The 13,187-nt window shown below is 41.8% G+C and overlaps 1 protein-coding gene across 1 annotated transcript; it reads left to right on the forward strand.

Annotated features, from left to right (window-relative positions):
* The first annotated feature begins 977 nt into the window (after positions 1 to 977).
* Positions 978 to 9,198, forward strand: LOC138881900 (uncharacterized). The gene is made up of 8 exons (XM_070162200.1): positions 978 to 1,224; positions 2,232 to 2,335; positions 2,520 to 2,807; positions 2,913 to 3,210; positions 3,532 to 3,689; positions 3,762 to 3,833; positions 5,002 to 5,135; positions 9,183 to 9,198. The coding sequence occupies exons 1-8, from the start codon at positions 978 to 980 to the stop codon at positions 9,196 to 9,198; spliced, it is 1,317 nt and encodes a 438-aa protein (XP_070018301.1).
* The last annotated feature ends 3,989 nt before the right edge of the window (positions 9,199 to 13,187 follow it).

The following is a 13,187-nucleotide window of genomic DNA, read 5'->3' on the forward strand; positions in this document are numbered from 1 at the left end:
CCACAGTTTTATTAGTTTTATCTATTATTTTTATTTTTCCGCAATTGTTAGGCTTACCTAATTGTAGAGATTAGGTGCCATCATGATAATTTACGGAGGGCGAACTCGGGTCGTGACAAGTTGGTATCAAAGCTCTAGGTTTAGAGGAGTCATGAATCACATGCCGGTTTATTAGAGTCTCGCTAATCGGTACGAAAATTATCTGTGCTTATCCGCGATAGGCTATGTAACTGTTAGAAAATTTCACTTCATTTGAATTCCTTGTTGTGCGAGATCTTTGATATCAAAATTAAAAACTTCTGTCTTCTATTCTCCCACAGATGGTGAGAACACGTGCTACCAAAGGTGACTAGACCCCTGCACCCCCTGCGAGAGCCGTCAGAGGTAAAGGCTAAGGACGTGCATGTGGTGCAGCTAGAGCACCCACGCGAGGTGTTTCAGAGGAGCCACCAATAGTTCTAGATGGAGCCCAGGCGCCCGATACGCCCACAACTACTACTACTCCAGCACTCGAGGAGACTCTAGCACATTTTATGACTATGTACACCACTCTAGCTCAGGCAGGGTTGCTTTCCCTTACTGCAGCCACATCCCAGGCTGGGGGAGGAGCATAGACTCCCGCCGCCCACACTCCTGAGCAGTGAGTGCATATTGAGCAGATCCTAGAGGTTATACTGGCACAGCCTATAGCCACAACTCAGCTCGAAAATAGGGAAGTAGCTTCAGAGGAGGAGCAAAAGAGGCTTTATAAGTTCAAGAAGTATCAGCCTCCTACATTCAGTGGACTAGCCTCAGATGATGCTCCTTGATTTCTAGAGGAGTGCTACCGTATCCTCCGTACCATGGGTATATCAGGAACGAGCGGGGTTTCCTTCACTACCTTTCAGCTTTGAGGAACCGCTTATTAGTGATGGCGTGCTTATGAGTTTGACACTCCGGATGAGGCAGCTTCCCTAAATTGGGCTCAGTTTTCAAAAATGTTCACGAGAGAGTATGTTCCCCATAGTCTCAGGGATGCTTGGCGCGTAGAGTTTGAGCATTTGCGCAAGGGTACTATGACTGTCTCGGAGTATGTTATTCGTTTCACTAACTTGGCTAGACATGCACCAGCTTTGGTTTCTATTATTCGCGAGAAGGTTTGTCGGTTTATTGAAGGTCTCATTCCCAGCATCAGTTCTAGTATGGCACGGGAGTTGGAGATGGATATTGCTAGGAGATTAGAAGGTATGTATGCCCGAGACAGAGAGGAGAGGGAGGCTAAGAGGTCTCGAGAGTCGGGCCATTATTCTTGTGCCCGTGCCCCAGCTTCAGCTCGTCATGGTAGGGGTTATATGAGTTGCCCCATTCATTTAGCTCTTCCAGCAGCCAGTGGTATTCTAGCTCCTCTTAGACCTCAGGAGCCTTATTATGCACCTCCAGTATCTAGTGCGCCTCCTGCACGGGGTGCTTCCAGTGGTCAGTCTAGCAGACCTGGCCCGAGCCAGTCATAGCTGCCATATCCTCCCAGAGCTTGTTTTGAGTGTGGTGGCACATGCCATATGGTGAGGGATTGACCTAGACTTAGGAGGGGTGCACCTTCACAGACTTCTCAACCACAGCGCGCTCCGCAGAGTTCTCAGGCTATGATCACAGCACCAATTGCTACCCCACCTACTCAGCCAGCTAGATGTGGAGGTCGGAAAGGTAGAGGTCGACCTCGAGGGGGAGGCCAGGCCAGATACTATGCCTTCCTGTCGGTACTAAGATTATCACCTCCAATTCTATCATCACATATATTATCCTGGTCTGTCATAGAGATGCATCGGTTCTATTCGATCTAGGCTCCACTTATTCTTATGTGTCCTCTTATTTTGCCCTACATTTGGGCGTATCTCGAGATTCTTTGAGTTCTCTTGTTTATGTTTCGACTCTTGTTATGGACCGCGTTTATCGGTCGTGTTTGATTGCTCTTAGTGGTTTTGAGACCAGAGCTGATTTGTTATTGCTTAGCATGGTAGACTTTGATATTATCTTGGGCATGGACTGGTTGTCGCCCCATTCTGCTATTCTTGATTGTCACGCAAAAATCGTGATACTGGCTATGCCAGGTGTACCGCCAGTAGAATCGAGGGGTACCTTAGATCATACTTCCAGTAGAGTTATTTTGTTCCTTAAGGCTCAGCATATGGTTGAGAAGGGGTGAGATGCGTATCTAGCTTATGTGAGAGTTGTCAGTATTGATACTCCTCCAGTTGATTCAGTCCCAGCAGTACGAGATTTATCTGATGTGTTTCTAGTTGATCTTCCGGGCATGCCACCCAATAGAGATATTGATTTTGGCATTGATCTGTTGCCAGTAATTCAGCCCATTTCTATTCCTCCATACCGTATTGCTCCTCTTGAGTTGAAGGAGCAATTACAGGAATTGCTTGACAAGGGTTTCATTTGGCCCAGTGTATCACTTGGGGTGCTCCTATCTTATTTGTTAAAAAAAGGATGGTTCTATGCATATGTGCATTGATTATTACCAATTGAACAAGGTTACAGTGAAGAACTGTTATCCTTTGCCTCGTATTGATGACTTGTTTGATCAGTTACATGGTGCTTGTGTGTTTTCTAAGATTTACTTGCGTTCAGGCTATCATCAGTTGAAGATTTGGGATCCAGACATCCCGAAGACTGCTTTCAGGACTCGGTATGGTCATTATGAGTTCCTTGTTATGTCATTTGTGCTGACCAATGCCCCAGTAGTCTTCATGCATTTGATGCACAGTGTATTCCGGCCATATGTTGACTCATTTGTCATTGTCTTTATTGATGACATTCTGGTACATTCTTGGAGTCGGGACGATCATGAGCAGCACCTAAGGACAGTGCTTCAGACTTTGAAAGAGAAGAAATTATATGCTAAGTTCTCGAAATGTGAGTTTTAGTTGGATTTCGTGGCATTCTTGGGTCACATGGTATCTAGTGAGGGAATAATGGTGAATCCGAAGAATGTGGAAGCAGTGCAGAGTTGGCCCAAACCATCTTCAGCTACAGAGATCCGCAATTTTCTTGGCTTGGCGGGTTATTACCGTCGATTTGTTCAGGGATTTTCATCGATTGCAGTGCCTATGGCCAGGCTGACCCAGAAGGGTGCTCTATTCCATTGGACAAAAGAGTGTGAGGAGAGCTTTCATAAGCTCCAGACTGCTTTGACTACATCCCTAGTTTTGATATTGCCTACCGGTACGGGGTCTTATACTATCTATTGTGATGCCTCGAGGGTTGGACTTGGAGCGGTATTGATGCAGGATGGTAGGGTGATTGCCTACGCATACAGACAGTTGAAGGTACATGAGAAGAATTATCTTGTCCATGATCTCGAGTTAGTTGCTATTGTTCACGCCTTGAAGATCTAGCGTCATTATTTGTACGGTGTTCCTTGTGAGATTTATACTGATCACCGGAGTTTGCAATATCTGTTCAAGTAGAAGGACCTTAATTTGTATAAGAGGAGGTGGTTAGATTTGCTGAAGGACTATGATATCACCATTTTGTATCACCTAGGCAAGGCCAATATAGTGGCTGATGCTTTGAGTCGTCGGTCAGAGAGTTTTTCTTATTTACCAGTAGCAGAGAGGCCCATTGCGAAGGATGTTCAGGCCTTAGCCAGTCAGTTTGTGATATTGGATCTTTCGGAGCCTGGTCGGATCCTTGCTTGTGTGGTTTCTCGGTCTTCCTTGTTTAATCATATCTAGGAGTGTCAATTTGATGACCCTCATTTGCTTGTCCTCAAGGACAAGGTTCTGCGAGGTGATGCCAGAGATGTGACCATTGGTGATGACGGGATATTGAGGATGCAGAATCGGGTTTGTGTACCCAATGTTGATAGACTTCGGGAGTTGATTCTAAAGAAGGCCCATAGTTCGCGATATTCCATTCATCCGAGTGTCGTGAAGATGTACCAGGATTTGAGGTAGCGCTATTGGTAGAGGTGGATGAAGAAAGATATAGTTGGGTTTGTAGCTCGATGCCTCAATTGTCAATATGTAAAGTATGAGCACCAAAGACCGAGTGGATTACTTCAGCAGATAGAGATTCCAGAGTGAAAGTGGGAGCGGATCACCATGGACTTCGTAGTTGGGTTCCCACGGACTTTGAAGAAGTTCGATACCATTTGGGTTATTGTGGATCTGCTGACCAAGTCCACGCATTTCATTCCTATGTGTACCACCTATTCTTCGGAGCAGTTGGCAGAGAATTATATCTAGGAGATTGTTCGTCTGCATGGTATTCTACTTTCTATTATTTCAAATAGAGGTACTTAGTTCACATAACGGTTTTGGAGGGCCGTACAGCATGGGTTGGGCACTCGGGTGGATTTGAGCACATCATTTCACCCCCAGACAGACGGACAGTCCAAGCGCACTATTCAGATTCTTGAGGACATGCTTCGTGCGTATGTGATGGAGTTTGGAGGTTCTTGGGATCAGTTCTTGCCACTGGCTGAGTTTGCTTACAACAACAGCTATCAGACCAACATTCAGATGGCACCGTATGAGGCCTTGTATGGTAGGCGGTGTAGATCCCCGGTGAGTTGGTTCGAGCTGGGCGAGGCTAGATTATTGGGTACAGACTTGGTACAGGATGATTGGAGAAAGTCAAGGTAATTCAGGATAGACTTCGTACATCCCAGTCCAGATAGAAGAGTTATGCGGACCGGAAGGTTCGTGATGTTTCCTATATGGTTGGAGAACGGGTTTTGCTGAAGGTTTCACCTATAAAGGGCGTTATAAGATTTGGGAAGAAAGGGAAATTGAGTCCGAGGTTTATTGGCCCTTTTGAGATATTGCGGCATATTGGGGAGGTTGCTTTTGAGCTTGCCTTACCTCCCAGCTTGGCTGGAGTTCATCCAGTATTTCATGTCTCGATGCTCCGGAGGTATCACGGTAATCTGTTGCACGTGTTACATTTCACTTCTGTCTAGTTGGACAAGGATCTATCTTATGTTGAAGATCCAGTGGCAATATTGGACAGGCAGGTCTGAAAGCTGAGGTCAAACAACATTGCCTCACTGAAGGTATAGTGGCAGTGTCAGGCGGTCGAGGAGGCGACTTGGGAGATCGAGCAGTATATGCGCAGCCATTACCCTCATTTTTTCACTACTTCAGGTATGTCTCTATGCTCGTTCGATGACGAATGAATGTTTAAGTGTGGGAGGATGTAACGACCTGGCCGGTCATTTTAAGAATTAACGCCCTGATCCCCTGTTAACTGCATTCCCCCTGTTTGTTTCTGCTATTGTGAGTTGCCGGGAAGATTTATTTGGAGTTTTAGAGAGTTTTGGGACACTTAGTCCCTAAAAGAGATTTTAAGTTTTAGAATTTGGACCGTAGTCGGAGCAGTGTGAAGACGACCTCGGAATGGAATTTCGTTGGTCTCGTTAGCTCCGTTGGGTTTTTTTAGGTTTAGGAACGTGTTCGGATTGTATTTTGGAGGTCTGTAGCTTATTTAGGCTTGAAATGCCGAAAGTTAAATTTTTGAAGTTCCGGTTTGATAGTAAGATTTTGACATCGGGGTCGGAATGGAATTCCGGAAGTTGGAGTATCTCCGTAGTGTTGAATGTAACGTGCTGGCAAAATTTCAGGTCATTCGTACGAGGTTTGATAGACTTTTTGATCGAAAACGTAATTTGAAGTTTTGGAAATCTTTAGGCTTAGATTGGAGGGTGGATTGTGGTTTTAGTGTTGTTTGATGTGATTTGAGGGTTGGAATAAGTTCGTATGATGTTTTAGGATTGGTTTGCATGTTTGGTTGAGGTCCTGGGGGCCTCGGGTGAGTTTCGGGTGCTTAACGGAAGTGAATTGGACTTAGGTAAAAATCTGAAGGTTGCTCAAGTTTGCTGAGGTCTGTCATAACCGCACCTGTAGTTGGACCGCAGGTGCGGTGCCGTAGAAGCGGATGGGTGACCGCAGAAGCGGATTTGGTCAAGGTTCCAGAAGTCGCAGGTGCGAGAAGTCGAACGCACCTGCATGAGCAGCAGGTGCGGTAAGGGATTCGCAGGTGCGGAAACTCCTATTTAATGAAAAGTCGCATGTGCGACTTGGTCTACGCAGAAGCGGGACCGCAGGTGCGGTCCTAGAGCCGCGGATGCGGTTTCACTGGTCAGAAAATAGGCAGAATCGAGGGTTAAGTTCAAAACTTGGAAAAATCAATTTGGAGCTCGGGTAAGGGCGATTTTGGGAGGATTTTGAAGAGGAAATTAGTGAGTAACGATTCCTAATCCCTTTCTAGTTGTATTCCTATAATCTAATCTTAGTTTTGTCATTTAATTTTGGATTGGGATGAAAAATTGAGGAAAAGTGGAGAAACATTCTTAAGCCTAATTTTGGGGTTTTGATATAGATTTTGATATCGGATTGAAATAATTTTGGAATAAATAAACTCGAGAGAGTACGAGGATTCCAAATTTGTAAATTTTACCCGATTTCGAGACGTGGGCCCAGGAATTTTGGTCATTTTTCCTAATTTCTCGTATTAGCTAAGAATTAATTAGTTAAATTAGTTACTTGAAGTGTTATTTACATTATGCAATTACTTTGAATAAAATTCGGCCATTTGGAGTCGGATACTCATGGCAAGAACATGGTACAGACTTGATTGAGTTGGTTCGATATAAGTGGCTTGTGTAACATTGTGTGAGGGAACTCCCCTTAGGATTGGTACTGTGATATCTGAAATGCCTTGTACGTGAGGTGATGGGCGCGTACTTGTGCTGATTGTTGAAAATCTTGTTTTCCATTTAAGTATTTATATTTGTATTTTACTTCACTGTTTATGCTACTTGAACTTTAAGTTTACTGTTAGCCCAGGAAAGCATGCCTAACTAACTAAATTGCCTACTTACTTAAACTGCCTTATCTGAAACTCTATGCAGCATGTTAGGTTAGAATCACCTGTCTGTTTTGATATTAAATTGAATTAAATTGATTATTCTTATGTTGTTGCTGCGTGTTTACATTGGGACTACGGGCGATTCCCGGTAGATCCCCCTTGTATGTTTATTTGGGACTACGGATGTGGTATTCTGGTAGATCCCCCTGCACAGTGATATAGACTACGGGACAACACCCAGGAGATCCACCGATTATTTACTTTTGGGACTACGGATGTGGTATTCTGGTAGATCCCCATGTACAGTGATATGGACTACGGGACAGCACCCGGGAGATCCACTGATTATTTACTTTTGGGGCTACAGGACGGGATCCTGGTAGATCCCCAATTGTTATCTCTAAGTTCGGTTGTATACCTTTTGTGATCATCTTCCTTGGTTGTGGTTGTTGTTTCTTTCATTATTTGTATTTCTTTACTACTGCTCATCTTCCTTATATATTATTGTATATGACCGATAGGGCCCTGACCTTCCTCGTCATTACTCGACTGAGGTTAGTCTTGGCACTTATTGGGTACCACTGTGGTGTACGGCAGATCCAGGTACTTCTACTCAGTCTTATCACCCTTGAGGCGAGGCATTTTCTATAGAGACTTCGAGGCATATCTACCGCGTCTGCAGACCGAGGAGTCCCTTTCCATTCTTTTTTATAGGTTTATCCCTTCTGTACTTATTTTGATTTAGACATTCTGGAGTTAGAACACAATGTAGTATCCATAGATTGAGATTCATCGGTTTTCGGGTTTTGGCAAGTTGTCCAGTTTGAGACTGATATTTGTATATGCCGAGCGACATCTTAACCCTTCATTAAGTTATTCCGCAGTTTTATTAGTTTTATATGTTATTTTCCTTTTTCCGCAATTATTAGGCTTACCTAGTTATAGAGACTAGGTGCCGTCATGATAGTTCACAGAGGGCGAACTGGGGTCGTGATACTTGCTGACCTATAAACACATAACCCTTTGAGGTTTCAGAGTATCTTATAAAGATACTTTTCTTTCCCCTCGGGTCCAATTTGCCATATTTGTGAGAGAAATCATGTGTATAGGCAGCACAATCCCAAGGTCTTATTACACTCAGGTCGGGTTGTCTTCCAGTCTACAACTCATATGGAGTAGTAGTAACTAATTTGGTAGGCACTCGGTTAAGCACAAAGGTGGCAGTAAGTAATGCATCACCCCAATAACTTATTGTGAGGTTAGCTTGTGCCTTCATTGACCTAACCATTTTTAGGAGCGTTCTATTTCTTCTTTCCACAACACCATTTTGTTATGGGGTATTTGGGATAGTCAACTGATGAACTATTCCATTTTCATCACATAAATTATTAAAGTAGGTTGGTAAGTATTCACGACCATGATCAGTTCGAAGAGCTTTTATCTTCTTGTTTAATTGATTTTCCACTAAGCTCATATAGCGTTTGAAGCAACTTATTGCTTCTGATTTGTGGGAAATAAAATAGACATAATTGAAACGGGTAAAGTCATCAATAAATGTGATGATATAACTTGCTCCATGCCTAGCCCTAACATTCATAGGCCCACGGATGTCTGAATGGACTAATTGCAAAGGATATTTGGCTCTACTCGCCTGACCAAAAGGTTTTCTTGCAGATTTTTCAGCTAGTCTAACATGCCATATGTTTATATCACTATCATATTTATGTGAAGAAACAAACATTGAAAAACTAGCATTATTATTAAATGAATCATATCCAAATCCATAATAATTAAACCTTCGGTCACATGACCAAAACCAAATAAAATTGAACCAAAAGTCAACTTGGAAGAATTGCCATGACAAAATAAGTCAAATCCTCGCTTAAGTAAAACTGAAACTGAAATAACATTTCGGCAATTTGTTGGTGTAAAGAGAACATCATGTAGTATTAGGTCTCGACCACCACGCAGGACTAACTTGCATGTACAGATCCCTTCAACAACAAATTTATTGTTGTTGCCCACATATATCCACTTTGCTTCACGTGGAACTCACCGAAATTCAACAAAGGTACTACGTTCCCAGGCTATGTGGTCCGTTTCTCCTGAGTCTACAATCTATAAAGGATTAGATTCAGTTAGAAAAACAGAACTAGAAACACAAAATTCACTAATTTGAGCATCGTGAAATACCTTTCTTGGAGGCTCAGAGCAATCTCTAGCATAGTGACCCATCTTGTCACAATTATAACATTTCACTTTAGCAACTTTAAAACATTTGGGATGTCTGTTCTTGCCTTTTTCAGTCCTTGCTCTTTTAGCAGGTTGAGCTTGAGGTGACCCTCTCTTATTTTCCTAGTCCATTTTCCTTGAATCACACTTAGAGGTTGTTGCCATGTGCAACTCAGCTATTGGCTTTGCAACCTCAAGTCGTTTCTTCTCTAATTCAAGGTGTCTCCGGACATCTTCTAGAGCTGTGATTCGCTCATTATGGGTCAAATGCATTTTTATATGATCCCAAGAACTAGGTAAAGAGCATATGACAGCTGGGATTTCTTTTTCATCAGTCAACATATGACCAGTATCTTTCAACTTCCCGATCATATTTGTCATTTGCCTTAGATGTGTTTTTACTGAATGTTTTAGGCATTTCTTATCTGAATCAAATTTGATCGTTAAGGATCGCAGCCTTGCAGTGGAACAAGTACCAAACCTTTTCCTCAAAGCATTCCAAAGATCCATAGCTCTTTGGTGATCCTTAAACTCTCTTAGAATGTCATCATCTAAGGTACTCAACAATGTAATGCGAGCAATGAAGTTCTTTTTCTTCCAACTGTCATAGGCTTCATGCTCACGCCTATGCTGAGCAGTGTTTCTTTCCTCAGGCTCATTCATGACATTGTTGATGGACTCCAGAGACTCTTGCTCCTATAGCACATAGTGGACCTTTAAGCTCCAGGTTTCATAGTTGTCACTATTGAGTTTAAACCCTTTGTTGAGCTCAGCAACAATGTTTTTCGAAGCAATAGTCATTCTTTAATAAAATAAAAAATATTATGAGGATAAAAAATGTTACGACCCAAAATTCACTAAGGATTGTGATGGCACCGGACACCACTGTCAGGCAAGACAACACCAAGAGGTTAATTAAATTCGCATTTTAGTATTTGTTGAAATCATTCCTTTTATACATTAAACAATGAATAATGAAATTCATTGAAATAAGATGATGTCTTTAACAAAATTAATATTTAATAATCCCGTAATCATCCCAGAACCCGGTGTCACAAGTGCATGAGCTATTTCTAGGAAATCAAATGAAGTGCAATAACTGTTCGGAATACAAATTGGACAAAAGGTAAGTACTATACGCTGAAAGAGACTATGCCGACTGCGGATCGCCTCGAGAGATGCAGCTTACCTAAGTCTTTGTATCATCCCTACTGCTACGTCTATTAGGCTGCTAGAGATACATGTTCCTGTGCAACAAAATGCATAGCAAGTGTAGAATGAGTACAAAACCAACGTGGACTCAGTAAGTATCCCGTCTAATCTCAAAGAAATAGAGACGAGAGGTCGACTTTGACACTTACTAGTGGTCCAATAATAATATACCAATAATATAGTAAATCGAGGGTTTTTATAAAATATGGTTGTAACTCAATAGCATGAAGCAAGTAAACAATTCTTTTATTCATAGGGAAATTTCCAAATCAGTTTTCATCATTTATACATTTATTCTCAATCCGGGGAAGCAATATCCTCATTTATAAATATCAAGGCAAGCAATACAAGCACGCACAAATCATGCCGAGGACGTACGGCCCGATCCAACAATATCTAAATTGTGCACTGCCAGAGGGTCGAATGGTGCGAACCATAGATGCATCTATTACCCAACTCGTGAATCATACATGTGACCCGATCAAACATAAACAAACAATCACCCCGCTCACGAATCATACATGCGACGCAGGTACACATAGAAACACACATTCAAATAGTCAATCAAAACTTCATCAGGGAAATAATTATTCAAGGAAGTGTCAATTTCTCTTTTACAAGTCGAGAAAACGAAGTTTAACTCTTTTAGAAAATCATTTACCACCACGATGCAATTAAACCAATTTAAACTGTCAATAAAGTTACAATTATTACAAGCATGTTTCTAGGTCCTAGACTACCCGGACTTAAGCATAATAGTAGCTACGCACTGACTCTCGTCACTTCGTGCGTACGTAGCCCCCACACATAGAAGCACATATCTAATTAATTCACCTATGGGACAATTCCCTCTTACAAGGTTAGAAAGGAGACTTACCTCGCTCCAAAGTTCCAAAACCGGCTTCCAAGCCCTTCTAATGACTCAAATCGATGCACAACGCTCCAAAACTAGCCAATAAATGAGAAAATCCATAAATATATACTCTAATACTCACGACAATTCAATTTAGATAAATCCCTAACTCCGTTTGAAAAGTTGACAAAATCTCCCTCAGGCCCACGTGCTCGGATTCAAAAAAAAATTCACAAAATCCGACAATCCATTCTAATACGAGTTCAACCATACCAATTTTAGCAAATTCCGATAACAACTTGACCTCCAAATCCTGAATTTTTGTTCTTGAAAAGTTTTGCAAAAATCTTGATTTCTTCCATTTAAATTCGAAATAAATAATGAATATAACCATAGAATGATGAAGTATAATTACTTTCAGATATATAACACTTACTCCCCTCCCCCCAATCCATATGGTGAAAATCGCCTCAAAAATCGCTTCAATCCGAGCTCCATAGCTCCAAATATGTTTAAAATGGCCAAAACCTCGAAAAATAGCTTCTGTCCAGGTATTTACTCTTCGCGATGGCGGAAAATGCTTCGAAATCGCTAAGCACAACATTTCTCAGCCCAAAATTTGCCCTTAGAGATTGCGGGAAATGATCCGCGATCGCGAAGAACAAATGTCTAGCTCTTCCAGGCAGTCTTTAGTATAATGGTCATAACGTTTTGTACAAAACTCTAAATTGCAAAAGGTTTAACTTTTTGAAAACTAGACTTCAAGGACTACAACTTTCATGCTTTGCTAATCTCACATTCCTTATATATTACAAGATATAAGCTTCCAAAGTCAGCCCTATGCAACACAAATTTCTTTTTCGCAATTTCCAAACTCTTCCCGAATAGGCTGTAGTTTACCACTCATAACCTTTTATACATAGCTCCAAATTCAAAATGGTTTAATTTTCTGAAAACTAAACACAAAGGGCTACAACTTTTATTTTTGGATCATCTCTAAATTTATTATAGATTACAAGATACAAGCTTCCAAAGTCGGGTCAGTGCAGCAGAAACTTTCCTCTACCTGATCGCGGAAGGCCTTCCGCGATCGCGAATCACTGGCCATTTTCTCCCATTTTACTCAACGCTATCGCGACCAATTCCCTGTTATCGCATAGCATACTGCTGTAGCCAAAAACCGGCAGCTAAAAATGGCCTAGAAATGGTCTAAAACTCACCCGAGCCCCTCGGGACCTCGTCCGAACATACCAACAAGTCTCAAAATGTATAAAGGACTTAGTCGAGGCCTCAAATCACATCAAACAACGCTAAAAACATGAATCACACCCTAATTCGATTCCAATGAAACTAAGAAATTCCAATTTCAACATTCGATGCTGAAACTTATCAAATCACGTCCGATTGACATCAAATTTTGCACACAAGTCACATTCGACATTACTGACCTACTCAAACTTCCGAAATTGTATTCCGACCCCGATATCAAAAAGTTCACTTCCGGTCAAACTCCTCAAAAACCTTTAAATTTCTATCTTTAGCCAAATGACTCCATAATGACCCACGGACCTCCGAATTCACTTCCGATCGCGCTCCCAACACCAGAATTACCATACGGAGCTATTCCCTGACTCGGAATCCCAAAAGGACACTGTTAACACTGAAATGCACTTCAACCCAAACTCATAAAATTCTTTCAAAAATACTAACTTCCACAATAGGTGTCGAAATATTCTCGGGTCTTCCAAAACCCAATCCAGACATACGCCGAAGTCCGAAATCATAATACGAATCTGCTGGAACCTTCGAATCCCGATTTCGAGGCCGTTTACTCAAAAATCTAATTTTAGTCAATTTTTTCAACTTAAAGCTTCCGAAATGAGAATTCTCTTTCCAAATCAACTCCGAACTTTCTGAAATTCAATTCCGATCATGCGTACAAGTCATAATACATGAAGTGAAGCTGCTCATGGCCTCAAACTGCTGAACAATGTGCTAGAGCTTAAAACGACCGGTCGGGACGATACAAAAA

This window comes from Nicotiana sylvestris, chromosome 11, assembly GCF_000393655.2.
Source record: "Nicotiana sylvestris chromosome 11, ASM39365v2, whole genome shotgun sequence".
Lineage (NCBI taxonomy): Eukaryota > Viridiplantae > Streptophyta > Magnoliopsida > Solanales > Solanaceae > Nicotiana > Nicotiana sylvestris.

Bases quoted from the DNA above. Each gene is read 5' to 3' on its own strand.
- LOC138881900 (XM_070162200.1), top strand. From the start codon at position 978: ATGTTCACGAGAGAGTATGTTCCCCATAGTCTCAGGGATGCTTGGCGC. The intron at 3,211-3,531 runs GTACGGGGTCTT...TGTATCACCTAG, and splicing joins AGTTTTGATATTGCCTACCG to GCAAGGCCAATATAGTGGCT. The intron at 3,834-5,001 runs GTTTGTGTACCC...AATATTGGACAG, and splicing joins TATTGAGGATGCAGAATCGG to GCAGGTCTGAAAGCTGAGGT.